The 16,033-nt window shown below is 40.1% G+C and overlaps 3 protein-coding genes across 3 annotated transcripts; all 3 read left to right on the top strand.

Annotated features, from left to right (window-relative positions):
- On the top strand, positions 1 to 6,014 carry pigs (phosphatidylinositol glycan anchor biosynthesis, class S). Its single transcript, XM_056396460.1, has 12 exons — positions 1 to 166; positions 1,609 to 1,748; positions 1,870 to 1,981; positions 2,074 to 2,163; positions 2,273 to 2,364; positions 2,748 to 2,988; positions 3,106 to 3,248; positions 3,343 to 3,457; positions 3,601 to 3,746; positions 3,911 to 4,011; positions 4,090 to 4,300; positions 5,409 to 6,014. The coding sequence occupies exons 1-12, from the start codon at positions 148 to 150 to the stop codon at positions 5,685 to 5,687; spliced, it is 1,689 nt and encodes a 562-aa protein (XP_056252435.1). The 5' UTR covers positions 1 to 147; the 3' UTR covers positions 5,688 to 6,014.
- A 763-nt stretch (positions 6,015 to 6,777) lies between these two features.
- On the top strand, positions 6,778 to 10,911 carry LOC130181946 (serine/arginine-rich splicing factor 1). The gene is made up of 5 exons (XM_056396421.1): positions 6,778 to 7,223; positions 8,257 to 8,486; positions 8,574 to 8,746; positions 9,195 to 9,947; positions 10,312 to 10,911. Exons 1-4 carry the CDS (start codon positions 7,030 to 7,032, stop codon positions 9,387 to 9,389), a joined length of 792 nt encoding a protein of 263 aa, XP_056252396.1. The 5' UTR covers positions 6,778 to 7,029; the 3' UTR covers positions 9,390 to 9,947; positions 10,312 to 10,911.
- A 980-nt stretch (positions 10,912 to 11,891) lies between these two features.
- Positions 11,892 to 16,000, top strand: LOC130182000 (serine/arginine-rich splicing factor 1B-like). Its single transcript, XM_056396514.1, has 6 exons — positions 11,892 to 12,295; positions 13,294 to 13,476; positions 13,558 to 13,999; positions 14,175 to 14,475; positions 14,847 to 14,940; positions 15,473 to 16,000. The coding sequence occupies exons 1-3, from the start codon at positions 12,102 to 12,104 to the stop codon at positions 13,736 to 13,738; spliced, it is 558 nt and encodes a 185-aa protein (XP_056252489.1). The 5' UTR covers positions 11,892 to 12,101; the 3' UTR covers positions 13,739 to 13,999; positions 14,175 to 14,475; positions 14,847 to 14,940; positions 15,473 to 16,000.
- The last annotated feature ends 33 nt before the right edge of the window (positions 16,001 to 16,033 follow it).

Below are 16,033 nucleotides of genomic sequence, written 5' to 3' on the forward strand. Positions count from 1 at the left end.
ATAATGTTCGTCTAATTGTAGCCACATATATGGATTACGACTTATTTTTGTTTTAACAGTCACGTGGTTTTTTTTAATGTAGGTCATGTGACATACAACTGGCTGTGCTGCATTAACAAACGCACCATATCCAGTTCATTGACTGAAATGGCTACCACGGAAGTAGGTGAGTAGATTCATAACTGAATTCTGTGGACATTGTTTCCTTTTTTACAAAGAGGCAGGAGTTACACCAGCTCACAGCAGTTTGTTGGAGCGTATTAAACACATACAACAGTCGTAACGACCCTGGTATGTGGCGGCTGTTTTCTCCATGTTATGACACTCTGAAGCTAACTGCTAACTAGCCACACAAGCAGCTGCAGCAGTGATGCCCCTCCTATTGCCCCTGAAGACACTGCAAGCAAACCTGCAGGTGTTTGCCACTTCATGTGCTCTGTTTTCATTATTTATGTTTTACTCCATAATTAAATACAATATTAAAGTTAATTAATTACCCCAAGGCAGAGAGAAACACATTATTTCTCCTTATACTGTGTTTTATAGGTTTAAAACTAAACCAGGTCTTGCAGCCATTTCCCGTACGTTGACCAATTATTGTTTTCTATATAAGACTTTACATGTTTACATCGTAAAACTTAAAAAAGTCTTTCGTATCATACGTGTTATAATAAGTGCAGCATCCAGCTCAGTCTCATGGAATAAAGAGATTGAGCTAAACATTAAAACAGTCGTGTACGTTGAAGTTTCATTGAGGGCAAACAATTTGGATAAAATCATGTCATGGCATATGTATTTGTGATATCAATATATGATATATATATATGAATTTCCCCTAGGATATAAATAAAGTATGTATCTATCCATCTATCTATCTAGATGTGATGATGATTCAGTAACTTTTACAGACTGTGTGTAAAATAACGTTCTTTCCTAATCTAGTGACAAATCAAGGTATTTGTGACATTATTGCAATGAACATTTACAAATCCATTATTGCCATCAAACAGTCCTGCTCATTGATTTGCAAAAAACCTGTCAGCCCCAACCAATCTGGCCAGTCCCCTGTGACCTCTCTTATCAACAGTGGGTTCACAGAGCTGCTGCTCACTGGATATTTTCAGTTTTTTAAACTCTAGAGACTGTTGTGCTCGAAAATCCCAGGAGATCAGCAGCTTCAGAAATACTCAAACCAGTGTGTCTGGCACCAACAATCATGCTGCAGTCAAAGTCACAGAGATCACATTTTTTCCCCGTTCTGATGTTTATGTGAACATTAACCGAAGCTTCTGACCTGTATCTACATGATTTTAATCATTGCACTGTTGCCATATGATTGGCTGCTTGGACAATTACATGAAAAAGTTGGTGTATAGGTGTTCCTAATAAAGTGCTCAGTGAGTGTATGATAGTAAATGAAATATGTTTTGGTTTTGGACTGTTAGCTGAACAAAACCAACAGTTTGTCAGAATAGCACCTCTCTCTGCTCTGGGAAGTTTGAATGATTAATCAAGAAGGTTTATATTAATCACTAATGACAATAATCATTAGATGCAACCCTGTTGATATTATTCTCATTTTTCTGCCTGTATTTGTGTGTCTCTCAGAGCGTAGCCGAGGCCAGCTTGCTGCTCTGTCCATAGCAGCGGTGGTCATCATTGTGGGAGTCCCTCTGTGGTGGCGAACAACTGAAACATACCGCGCATGGTTGCCTGTCAGTCAGATAAACGAGTTAGCTAAGCTGCAGGTTTGTTTGTCCCTCCATTAATTAATCCCTCATTTTGTGGCCAATCATCTTCCATGTGTAAAACTCCTGTACCCTTTCAGAAACATCTGTCTCTTTATTTCTTTTTCTTCTTTTTTTGTAGCTACATTTGAGTGCTGATGTGGAGGTTGTGTTTGCTCGTGGCACTGTGACACCAGAACAGCAGAAGAAGGTCCCGCTGACACAGACACAGGATGAGGAGCACAGAGTAGATGGTGATTTATTAATGCTGTCTGTGATCTTAGATGAAGATATAATATGACGACTGCAAGTTCATTTTTTTCGTCTCAAATTAATTTGTTTCCAGAGGATACAGCTTTGAGGTACAGGTATGAGACAAGGTACCGCACAGCTACAGTCATGGAGGAGGACGCCCTGAACCAGCCCACTGCTGCAGGTGAGATGCTGTTTGCCTGTCGGATCAGCTCTTCACATCCAAACATTTTGTCATTTCAGTGAGACCACATGTAGTAATTTCTGTCGGTCTCTCTTGTTGCTGTCTATAGAAGCAGATCTGTCTCTGCACACACTCAGTGAGAGTCCGTGTGGTTCTTTGGTTGTGTATGTGATCCCAGAGTCATCTTCACTGCTGCCTCAGGTTCAAACACTCTATATTTTATTTTTTTCCTACATTTTTGTAATGAGCCATGTTTGGTTACCCATCCTATTCTTTTTATTTCCCTTGTTTTTCAACAGTGTGTATACGTTTAAATGTTAAAGGGTTAATGAGCCATGTGTGTGTAGTTTTATGCTTTGATGAATGGCTAAATTAGCTTTTGTGAGCTACATTCATGGATCTGTGAAGTCAAGTAGCATTTCCACTGAAAAAAAAGATGAATATAGATTGTTATTACTGCTTAATTTCTAAATACAGTACCTTCTCTATAGCTTGCAAACAGAATTATGAGTCATTTGAGTCACTCTGGATAAGTAGAGGATAATACATCACTAAATACCTACCTGTACCTTCATGCCTCTCAGGATGTGGACGTTTATATCGGTCAGAGACGGACAGCATTGCTGCGCATTGGTCCGCAGATGAGAGTGGGCAAGACTCTGGAACAACTGCTGGCTCACTTGGAGCCTCGGATTAAGCAGGTGCTGCAGGTGATGTCTTTTAGCCACACTGACATCACTGCTGCACTCAGCGACAGAGTCCGTCTCAGCCCTGGCAACAAGGAGAGCATCGCAGACAGTATGAGAGCCTTTAAATCCAGCCCGGGTTGGTATTTGTTTCAGGACAGCCATAAAGTCGATCACGTTAATTTCTGCTGTGGTCAGTATACACTTTAACTCTGTAAACCCTTTCCTTCTGTTCTCTGCTATTTCTTCTCTGTAGGTTATGAAATAACGTTCAGTCTGTTGAACCCAGACCCAAGGTCTCACCGGCTACACTGGGACATAGAAGGTGCCGTGCAGACCTACATCCGACCTTTGCTTACAAAACTGTCCCCTGTAGCCAACTTTAGCATTGACTCTCAGGTACAGTGTGTGCAAGTGTGTGTATGTGCAGCACCCACGTCACAATGACAAAATGCTCAGCCACTGTGTGTTGATGCGCTTATTCCCCTTACAGACCTTACACTATGCCGTGCTTGGTGTCAACCCTCGCTTTGACAGCAGCCGCAGCTACTACACACTCAACGCTGACAGCCTCGCACATGTCATCAACCCTGTGGAGGCTAGACTTGGTAAAAGTGTTTGCAAAAAGGAGACACATAACGTAGTTTGTTCTGGTGTATTTATAAACATATCTATATCTATATATATATAGATATAGATATGTATATATAGATATGTGTAGTAACTGTTTTTTTTTGCATCTTTCTTTCAGGCTCTAATGCTGCATCTTCCAACCCGGTGTTGAATTTTCTTCTGTATGTACCAGATGCACACCATTCACCCCTTTACATCCATGACCACAAGAAACAGGAAGTGCCTTCTAATGCATTTCACTCTCCTCGGTGGGGTGGAATTATGGTGAGATAATGTTATGGGCAACATTAGATGACAGTCTAAATATTGTGAATAGTTATTGCTCATTGTTATGGGCATGTGGTATGAATTATGATTTGATAGGCTGTATAGGAATGAGATTTTGCATTCAAACTTTAACAAAAATATCTTTATCCATGTGCTTGTAGGTTTATAATGTTAATGGTTTCTATGAACCAGAGACTGTGTTCCCTGTTGACATCAACATCAACATGGCTAAAGTCATGGGAGTCTTCCTTGCACAGCTTCGGTAAATGAACCCCCACAGTACACAGGTATTCCTTTTCCTGGAGACACAATATAACTTTGCTGTGCCGTCTCCTGTCAGACTGCTGCTGGGTGTGCAGTCGTCTTCCCCTCCCCCTGGCTTCCTGATGGCACCGTGTGGCAGTGCAGGACTAGCTGACTGGGAGCTGGATCGCCTCATGTGGAGTCGGAGTGTGGAAAATGTTGCAACAGCAACCACCACCATCACCTCACTGGCACAGCTGCTGGATCAGATAGGCAACATTGTTATCAATGACAACATTGCTGAACAGGTAAGATGCACACGCAGCTGCATTAATGTATGACTTGTAAAAGATTATGGACAACCCTGTCGAACATATTCTGGTGTATTTTTAATCTGGGGGTTTTTGTCATTGTGTGGATTTGCACACCATGAGTCCATTTACCAGTCAAAAGCACACCCCTATTTATTTTAAGAAAGCACACTGTCAAACCAAATATAGTCTTTCTAGAAATAATGTATTAAAGAATTAAATGTAGGGGCATCGCAGACTAAAGTAATCTTTGACCTGTCTGGTTCCAGACCTCTGAATTGGAACCCATACCTCAGATTTATTCAGTGATTCAAATAGTTCTGGGGTCTCAGTTATAACCACTGGACACACACAAAACTGGGCTTGAAAGATGCATACGCCACTTCCTACAGAAAAGCTAAGATTTATGTATGAATGTGCAAACCACCTACAAACATTTTGGAGACTTTTTTTGTACAAAATCGCTTCAGTGAATACATGACTGCGCTGTCAGGGGCATCAGGCAAACAGAGCGTAATGGATACACTACCAGGCTGCTACACAAACACTGCTTTCTTCAGGCACCTCATGCTAGCTACATACCTAGCTAGCACAAAAAAATAGCAACAAAACAGTAACAAGCATGGATGAGATTAACATAGCTTTAGAATTTGCTGTAAGTCTATTTATAGAAAGAATAACTCTAAAATCAACATTTTTATTTTATTTTTGGGCACATCATGGCTTTTTTTAGAGTGACACTGCAGTTAGTGCCTTAATTCCCTGCATATTTCTTTAATCAGTGTGATAAACATTAAGTTGACTGCTACTGCAGCTTCCATCTTATCTTGAAAGGACATCAAGGGGAAGGATATGTATGTTATTGTTTGATAGGAAAATAATAACTCCCTCTCTAAACAAGAAATTTAGGAACACAATGCCATGTGGAATGAATGCAGTGACACAAAGTGGCAACTCAATTGAACATTGTCTATGAAAAAATTATAGGGATCATACAAATTGCATTGCCTAAATTTGTTATTTAAATGAACATTAAAGTACATTAATTACTACTCTGTGTTGCATTAGTTGTATCTAACCTGTAATTGTTGCCGTTGTCTCTCAGGTGTCCAGTGCTGTCACATCTCTGCAGCTGGCAGTGGCTGAGTTGGAGGCCGGGAACCTCGGCTTTGCTCTGCAGTACAGCAAAGAGGCCATCTTGGCGTCAGAGAGAGCATTCTTCGACCCTTCACTCCTCCACCTCCTGTACTTCCCCGATGACCAGAAATTTGCTATCTACATACCGCTCTTCCTGCCTATGTGTGTGCCCATTCTGCTGTCACTGCTCAAAATAGTGTCTGAGGTGAGACAGAAACGCAGAGAGAAACACGCAAAGACGGACTGAAAAAACACTCAAGAAGAAGAAGAGGTCATGAGCAACACATTATGAACAGACTGTTTTGCCTTGACATTTAGGTACAAAGGTGGTATGAGGAAAGGCTAATTTGCAGCATTCAAGTGTGGGGTTTACAAATCAGTCATGTATGATTTTTTTTATTGTTTTGTGTGAGGAATTGTGTTTAGCATAAGATTTTAATGAAAGAATGCTGTGGCTGTCAGACACTGTACTGTTGAAAGCTTGAATTGTTGTAAATGTGTAAAAGTTTTATATTTGAATTCCACTTTATTCTATCCTAAGTTATTAACAAATAAAGACAAAGTTGTAACTATTTTTTTGTTTTTGTTTTTTTTGCTTTCTGACTGGCCTCTTTGGATCACACAAAATAAGACCAGATTTTAAATAAATATTACATAAATATGGGAGCAGTGTCCAAAGTAAAACCAATTTTGTCCAAGTTGAGCATTAATGTTCAGTTTTTATCTTGGAAAGTTTGACAAAATAATATTAGGGTTAGTTACCCTCTTAGTCTGGTGTTGTTTGGCTCAAGCAATTCAGCGATTTTTAATTGGTTTGTCTCACTGGACAAACTAAAGTACTTACTATTCTAATGTAGTAATGTAGTTAATGTAATGCAATCAGGATGCATTTGCGTCTACATTAAAGTTGCTACATGAAAACAGTTCTTAGCTATGTTGCTTTTTTGGAGAGTGTTTTTTTTTTTTATACCTTATGATTGTATTACTGTCTCTTTGAAACGATGTGAAGAAAAGTGCTATATAAATCTTTGTGTTAGCTCTGTGTAGTTGCAATTTTGATCATATCACATGATTTTGATAGTTATGTTTTCCACATAATTTTCAGTAGCAGATGAAGTTTATCCAGTTGTTATACAATTTTGTCCACTGAAGAAGATCATTGATCGAAAGCCCCAGAACGAGTTGAGACTGTTTTATCAACTGCTGTATCCATCGTCGACTGATTGAAGCTCAATATGCAGTACACATGCATCCCTGTAGGATGTAACCTGATTCTCCAGCAGGTGGCAGTGTGCGCACCGTTAAAGCAAGTTGATGCACTCAGTCACAGCGCCGAAGAAGAAGCCGTTTTCGAATTCCTTGAGCCGCAGCTTACAACTTCTAGCTTGTTGTTCATCTGATTGTTTCGACATCTACCTGGAAGGATTTCAGTTTCCATTAAGACGTGACTATAACTAAATAGTTGACGTGTAATTTTTATGTTCGGCTGACTACCTAAGCGTCATTTTATCGTTTATTCGTCAGGAGGAGATCTCCTAGTCAGGTTGCTAACTTCCTTCGCGGTTAACGTTACTGAGCTTTGTGTTAGCATGTCCGGAGGAGGTGTTGTTCGTGGACCCGCTGGGACTAACGACTGTCGTATATACGTGGGAAATCTCCCACCAGACATCCGCTCAAAGGACGTTGAAGACTTGTTTTACAAATATGGCTCCATTCGTGATATTGATCTGAAGAACCGGAGAGGAGGACCGCCGTTTGCCTTTGTGCAGTTCGAGGACCCGAGGTGAGCTGCATTGCTCCACCACGTTTCAACGTTATCTCCCCCTGTAGTTTTTTTCACCCAAAGCTGTTTACAAAAGATACATCCACACAACCACACTCATAGACACAGTTTATCTGGTAACCTGCAGTAAATCCGATTTTGCTGATTTTTTACTGTTTACACTGTTTCACTTTAAGTAATGAGGTAAATAACACAGATTAACCATTAGTTGCATCCATTATAACATTACTGTACTATTGTGGATATTCCAAGTCTACTTTTATGTCGCACTGTACACTCACTGAATCCACTAGCTGTATTTTAGTGGGAAATTATAACACACAAGTTTTTTTATTCTGGTGCCAAAGAATGAGTGATAGATGATTAAACACCCTTTTCGCACACAAAGACTATTGTATTAAAACAACTAACTCACTACAAATTTCATAGTCAATCAAGACCTTAAATAGGATTAGTCTTATAAAACACATGAAAACACAATAGTTTAATTGCTAAATCTTTGAATATACAATAGAATGATGAAAAGGGCTTCCAAGATGGTTTCTTAGTAATAAAATTGAGCAAATTTAATATGCTAAACATAGGCACAAAGGCATGGACTGGCAGCTACTTTGGATCGCGATGTGTTTCAAGCTTAAAATTGCCAACATTCTTCACTGCCATGCTTGAAATGCCTTCCAGTTGCGAATAGCTGCCATTTGATGCCTTTTTGTATTCTTCATGCCATTATGAGCCTGTGCACATATTGATCATATCAAACACTCTCACTTTTCTGTTTTCAACAGCTCCACTCCTTTCTTCATAAATAAACCAGTATAATTAATTATTCAGAACAATCACATTATTAAACATGTTTTCCCACTTACAAATGCATGCATTTTTCTCCCAGGTTTTATCACTGCAATTGTAAGATAACATGTTGCGACAACCACAAACCAGTGGGCTTCAATGATATCTGGCTTCTTTGACTTAAACAGTGTGTGTTTATTTACCTGATTGAAGTTAGATGATTATTAACTGTTGGATTCCACAGGGATGCTGAGGATGCTGTTTACGGCCGTGATGGTTATGACTACGATGGATACCGACTGCGTGTTGAGTTTCCAAGAAGTGGAAGGGGAGGAGGAGGAGGAGGAGGAGGAGGCGGAGGAGGTGGTGGTGGAGGAGGTGGAGGTGGTGGTGGTGGTAGTGGAGCAATGGGACCCCCGAGGGGAAGGTATGGTCCCCCGTCCCGACGCTCTGAGTACAGGGTTGTTGTGTCAGGTGCGTGTTTTCTTCCTCTTAGCTTGTTTTTATACTTTTCCCAAAATGTAGATAAGACTGAAGTCTTATGCCACCTTTTCCTGTCAGGTCTTCCCCCCAGTGGAAGCTGGCAGGACCTGAAGGATCACATGCGAGAGGCAGGTGATGTATGTTATGCTGATGTGTACCGTGATGGCACCGGAGTAGTGGAGTTTGTGCGCAAGGAAGACATGACCTACGCTGTCCGTAAACTGGACAACACCAAGTTTCGCTCTCATGAGGTAGGTAAAGGCTTGAAGCCTCAGGCTAAATTGAAATTTTAGTAAACATTTTCTCAATTGAAGAATTGATATTGTTATTGTTTCTTTGTGTCATTCTGGCTATGCATGTCATTCATTGAGTGATCATGACAGTGACAGTGGCATTTTAAGCCTAAATTTCAGTGACTAGATGATTTTTATCTGACGTCACCAAACAGCAAACACAGAAACAGATATTCGAAAATCTGAATTAGGGCTCTGGGTTACTTCTGCAGCAGCATATGAGCACGTTAAACATGGCAGTGTAGTTTTGAGCAAATGTCCCCAAAGACATTCATTTTGCTGTTTGTGACCGCATGTATTTCCTTCTGTCTACCTGAGTCTCATGTTGCAACTTAGTCATTACATAAACGAATGCTTAGTCGTGGTTGGCACTCCCATTCCTGCTCATTTTTTTTTGTGTGTTCAGGGAGAGACGGCCTACATTCGTGTGAAGACGGACGGACCTCGCAGCCCCAGCTATGGTCGTTCTCGCTCTCGCTCTCGCTCTCGTAGCCGCAGTCGAAGCCGGAGCAAGAGCGGGTCTCGCAGCTACTCTCCTCGACGCAGCAGAGGGTCTCCACGTTACTCTCCCCGGCGATCCCGCTCCCGCTCCCGCACCTAGATCTTGCATCTCACCTTAACTAAAGCAATGGTGTACCTAAGAGCTGAAGAGGAAATTTTCACATCACTTATCAAATCCAATCCTGTACACTGACCATGGATCATCTCCTGTGTTACCTGTTTGTACTGTCATATTGTGTGTTCCCTTTCCACCCCCCTTTTTTTTTTCTTTTTTTTTTTTGCAGTTTTTTTTTTTTTTGCAGTTTTCTTTGTATTTCTCAGTTCTGCAGACCAGATGTACACAAACCAGATGTCTGGTCTGTGTACATGGCCCCGTTTCACTCTTGATCTGCCGTGCTTCCCCTTTTCCATTTTCACAAACATTGCGTTTCTGCTAACCATCTTTTTCTCTTTTCTATTCTTTTTCTTCTGATTGTCCTCGTGTGCTTTGTTTTGTTTCGTTTGTAAAGATTTTGCTTCTTCTAAGCATATACTGCTGTCCTTTGACCTTCTTGTGTGTCTCTCTGTAGAGTTCAGAGGAACAGGATAGGATGGAAACAGAGGAAACAGTTCATATTAGGATAAACAGGAGGAGGAGGAGTCAAATATGGCACCAATGGTACGATGGCTGTGCCTTGTCAACTGTGAAATCTGCATTATAAGCCTGTTCGGCTTTTTTTTTTTTTTTTTTTTTCCCCATATACTTGACAATAGAGTGTTATGGATTGTTTTGCAGTACTAACAAGTTCTGTACAACATTTTGTATTTCGAGGCCCAAAGCTCGTGTTTTTTGCTTGTGCTCTTTTTGTATTATTCAAAGTAAATCTTAGTTTTTTTTTTTTTTTGGATTGATCATAGACGGAGTCCCTTGTTTATCTCAACGTAAACTTCCTCGTAGATGCATTTATTGACATTTTCAAGTCATTTGTGAAGGTGTGATTCTAACTTGCCTCCTTCTCTTTGGTTCTGCTGGTATTCTGAAGGTTTGGACTGGGCTCATTGTCTCCCCATTCCGGAGCCGGATCAGGATTCAGGATCAGATCAGGATTAGGATTAGGCTTCAGGATGGATACATGGAGCATGGGAGCATTTTACTGGGAGAGGATCCCGACCCCTGGCCCTGTCCACATAACCCCATCAAACCAGAGACATTGTAGTGAAAGTTTCAAACTAAATTGGCTTTCAAATAATCCAAATTAATTTTTCCAATTTCTGTTGGACCTCAGAGACAGTTACTGGCGGCAACGTGACGAGCAATTTATTTTTCATATATTTTTTTTTTTATTATTATAAATGAGAAGAGCAAAGCTTGGATCACAACCAGGAGGAGGGCTGGGAGGTGCAGGATGGATCCACACACGTAAGGAGAGTGGTAAATAGTGGGCAACCATTAACAGTGGAGGAGGGAGGGAAGAGGGAGGACTGGGAAGCGACAAGGGAATGTGACCTTAATGTGGTTTGTATCTTTTTTCTCTTAAGTGAGTCTTTTCCAGAGGAGAATGATTTCTGATTTTCTTAAGTATAATCTTCAGTATCTCAAAGCTTTATTCTCTTTTAATAAAACTTTCAATAACATTAGAAAATGTCTGTGTTCTTCTTGCTCAGTAATTTTAATACCGCAAAGGGTTGTGCACCAAAACATGCAAAACATATAGAAACATTCAAAGTTAAATTACTCCAAAATTTTGCTTACAGTATTACAGTACAGTATTTTAGTAAATGTACTAATATTGACATTGATGATAAAAGTAAGAAAAAAAAAAAGAATGAAAGTAAACAGGCTTTTTATATTAAAATCTCATAACTCCTGAAGCGGACAAGATATGTGTGGTTTTATTAATAAATTAAACAGGCTCAATAGTAAATAGTTCAATAGATTTAGAAAATGTGGGCTTTGAATATGAAATTTACCTAATAAAATTAATAGCTTTTATTTTTGTTTCTTGTTTTGGTTATATTGAAATTATATGACTTCCAAGATAACTAAGTTTGGATATTGGTAGAATATTCCTATATGTTTATCCAGATTCTTTTTGTGAATGGGCATTCTTAAAATACATGTTTTATTTTCTCTTTACAAACAGGTCTGCTGATGGTATCTCCAAATCTTGAAGTGTAGTTTGTGGGATATATATTATGAACAATTTTGAATCATACTTCTCCATTTGTTGGGGATAACCTCTGAGTATTTGCATCTGAAAAATCAGTTCCACACAAATCTTCCATGTGGAGTGATTTTTCTTCTACTGTTAAAAGTAAAAAGTGTATCATGTTTTTCCTTATATTTGTGGCTTTTAATGTGTATTCCGTTTTCAGAAATCAAAGATCCTGATTTCTGTAGCTAGCCAATTCAAAATGGCATTTCAACAGATTTATAAATGTATATCTATAATAATATACAATATAAGTTTTTATATCTAATTATTATTTAATTATTGAACATTGTACAATACAAATTTCAGACATCAGGTAATATCAAATGTGCAAAAAGTACATAAAATAGATTTAGATTTAAATTTTATGTCGCTACAGCAGTACATAATGACGACATGGCTATGATTTCTGCTATTGGTTAATAGAGCTCGCCCACCGCAGGGATACCGACTGGACTGTTATGAAGGGCCTCCACCAACGTTCCCGTAAACATTATGCTTGTAATTAGTTAAGCGACAACAGCCATAAATATATATTTCTACAATTTCTTGTTGGAGGTCAAACAATTGGTAGCCTGAACAGTTCGGTAGCTATCAACTTTGTTGAGCCACTGTTAAACATGTCCGTCGGAGGTGTCATTCGCGGACCCGCAGGAAGTTACGACTGTCATATATACGTGGGAAACCTCCCCCCTGATATCCGCAACAAAAACGTGGAGGACGTCTTCTATAAATACGGAATCATTCGAGATATTGATCTGAAGAACCGGAGAGGAGGACCGCCATTTGCTTTCGTGGATTTCGAGGACCCGAGGTAAACTGCGGTGCCACATTTGAACCACATTTCCCTTATTTCAGAGCTAAAGCTGTTCTCAGCACTATCACACACCTTTAAAACTTGAAACCTTCTATTTATCCAGGTAATAGTTTTAGACCTGTTACCTGGATTGAATCGTCAGAGTTGTAAAGATGCAGTTTACTTAATCTGAATCTTAATCTGAAACATGCCAATTGTGCCACTTCAAACCTTTGTTCATAAACATTGCAGTTCTTTGACACTGTGGAGATTGGAGAAACACTCTTCTTCTAATTTACTAGTTATTGTAGCACTTGTATCAATGCCCTTTTAGATGAATCGACATGTCAGAAATCTGGGTGTTCTGGGGTTTGTTAAGGTTGTTGTGAGGCAGTTGCTGTGCTGTTCCAGGTGTTTGTCATGAGGTGGTTTGGTGTGTAGAGTGATTTTTATATGGGGTTTATATTGTTCTGGGCAGTTGCAAGTCTCCTGCTAGGTGGTTGTTAAGAGTGTGTTGGTCGGTTGCTGGTTGGTTCGACCAATAAGTATATCGGCCGATAATAGTTTATAACCTACAGTATATACTAGTGCCAGCAGATGTGGTGGCATGTCAGTAAATAAATGTCAAAAATACCTTTGAGGGACTTTAATAACAGGCCCACCAATACATAATGTTACAGTGTAAAAGTTAAGACACTGTATGTTTGTTTTAAATGAATCTGATTGAAGAGAGACTGTTTGACTTTTTCAGCACCATGGACAGAGATACTGTTACTGAATGGGTTTGAATGCTTCAACACAGAATGGATCATGTGTGACTAAAACACATGTGCTATTTCCTCTATGCCATTTAATGAATATTCAAGCTTGTAGTGTAACATTTATGAACCATGTAGTGTACCCAAAAATCCCAACAGTGGTAGGAAATGTGGTAAAAACTAAATACTGATATGTAACTCATCTTCTACACTCTATCATTTAGGGAAAAGTGAGTGACTCTCACTGTCACCCTTCAGGGATGCAGAAGATGCGGTTTATGGACGTGATGGTTACGACTATGATGGCTACCGTCTGCGTATTGAGTTCCCTCGAAGTGGACGAGGTGGTGGTGATGGTGGTGGTGGAGCTTTAGGAACCACAAGAGGAAGATACGGTCCTCCGTCATGGCGCTCCGAGTACAGAGTTATTGTCTCAGGTTGGTGATATAGCCCTAACATTATCTTGTTACCTTGCATGGAGGAACTGTTGAGATTCTTATCGCCTTCCTTTCTTCCTGTCAGGTCTTCCCCCAGTGGAAGCTGGCAGGACCTGAAGGATCACATGCGAGAGGCAGGTGATGTATGTTATGCTGATGTGTACTGTGATGGCACCGGCGTAGTGGAGTTTGTACGCAAAGGAGACATGACCGACGCTGTCCGTAAATTGGATAACACCAAGTTTCGCTCTCATGAAGTAGGTTAGGGTTACAGTAAGGAATCGCTCTAGGATTAGATTTTGGCATTGAAACTGTTTGTTTAAGGTAAGTCTTGAAGTGAAACATAGAGCAGGTTAAGTGGGGAAAATGGGCATTAGGGTGAAGACAACTGGACAGCAAAGGTCAGTTTATATTCATGCTCAATGTTGTTGCTTTGTCATTATACAGTGTAAACCTGTCATTCCTGCCACTGCAAGGTTCTGGATTGATAAAGCTTATCTCTGATGCTCTGATGAAGCTCAACACTGGTGAGTGCTTACTCTGCCTGTCATGTATCATTTGTATGTGGAGACACTTTATAAGAGTGAGGCACTTGTGGAGACACTTTGTGAGAGGGAAAACCTTTTTTATGTTGTTTTTAACCATAATAACTATGAGTAAGCAGCTCTTTTCCCATTCCTGCTCACTTGTTTGTGTCTTCAGGGAGAGACGGACGGGGAGAGAGACGGACGGGGAGAGAGATGGACGGTCCTCGCAGCCCCAGCTACGGGTTGTTCCCGCTCTCGTAGCCGCAGTCGAAACAGCAGCAACATTGGCTCACGCAGCTTCTCCCCGCGTCACAGCAGAGGGACTCCACGTTATTCACCCCGGCATTCCCGCTCACGCTCTCGCACTTAAGGCACACATGACCTTAATCAAACCACCAGCCAGCAATGCATCTATGAGCGGAGAAGACAAACTTCACAGAACACATCCTTGACAGTCTCCATGGACCATTTGATATGTTAGTTGTTTGCTGTTTCTCTTGTTGTATGTTCCTGTTTCCCCAGTTTTCTGCTGTGATTTTTATTTCATTTCACATTTTGGCAGATTCTTGTTTGACCAGTTAATACCTTGGTCTGTGTACATTGCCCTCTCTCTTATATTTATATTCTCCTTTTCGATTTTCCCAGTGTTTCCTTTTCACCCCAAAATGATCAAAATCCCTCTTTCTGCTAACATTGTCTCCCCCTTTTGTGTGCTTTGTGTAAGGAAGGGTACCTTTTAGGGGAATACATCATTGTATGTCTTATGTTGTAGTTGTTATTTTGCAGGTGGTATAGTTAAATATTTTTCTAAGTCTTGCATTTGACCCTCTCGTGTGTTTCTCTGTAGAGTTCAGAGGAGCAGGATAGGATGGAAACAGAGGAAAAGGAAACACAGTTTATATTAAGATAAACAGGAGGAGGAATCAAATATGGCACCAATGGTATGATGGCTGTGGCCTCTCACAACTCTGAAATCTGCATAAAATAAGGCTTATTTCATTTTTTTAACCCTGAATATATGCTTGAAAATAGCTGAGTACCATTACCAAATGTTTCTATTACAAGTTTTGTTTTGTTATGCTATAGTTGCTGTAGTTGTGCATGCTCCCGTTATGTTATGAGTACCAGCAAAGTTACTTGCCTTCTGTCAGTAGCCCTTAAAGTCCAGTGTTTCCTCACACTGGTCCTGCAGTCTTTCCTGGGTTGGGTCAAGACAGTATCACTTAATTGTATATCATCTTCATATACCAAACACTACAGTGTGTTTAGAGATCCAGTAGTCACTGTTGTTTCTGCTTTTGCTCATTTGTTAGTATGTAAAGTAAGTATTTTTTTGGATTTATCATATACGACGTCCCTTGTTTTCCTCAATGTAAACTTCCTCATAAGTGTATTTATTGACATTTTCAAATCATTTGTGAAGGTGTGATTCTAACTTGCCTCCTTCTCTTTGGTTCTGCTGGTATTCTGAAGGTTTGGACTGGGCTCATTGTCTCTCCATTCCGGAGCCGGATCAGGATTCAGGATCAGATCAGGATTAGGATTAGGCTTCAGGATGGATACATGGAGCAGGAGCATGGGAGCATTTTACTGGGAGAGGATCCCGACCCCTGGCTCTGTCCACGTGACCATATTTTTTTTTCATGTGGGGCCTCAGAGACACAATCACTGATGACATCTTGATGAGTGATGAGTGTTTTTTGATAAAAACATTTTTTTATTAAGTGGAGCAAAGCTTGGATCAAATCCAGGAGGAGGGCTGGGAGGTGCAGGATGGATCCATGCACGTAAGGAGAATAGTAAATAGTGGGCAACCATTAACAGTGGAGGAGGGAGGGAAAAGGGAGGGAAGAGGGAAGGGGTGTGTAGGGGAATGTTACCTTAATATGTTTTCTCTTAAATGAGTCTTCTGCTGTAGAAGATTACTTTTAATTTTGCTAGGTATAATCTTCACTATCTTGTGTTTTTCTCTTCAATAAAAGCTGAATTTATAGTTTCATATTACTATGTCTCTCTTTTTTTATAGTAGTATAT

Source organism: Seriola aureovittata, chromosome 15 (genome assembly GCF_021018895.1).
Source record: "Seriola aureovittata isolate HTS-2021-v1 ecotype China chromosome 15, ASM2101889v1, whole genome shotgun sequence".
Lineage (NCBI taxonomy): Eukaryota > Metazoa > Chordata > Actinopteri > Carangiformes > Carangidae > Seriola > Seriola aureovittata.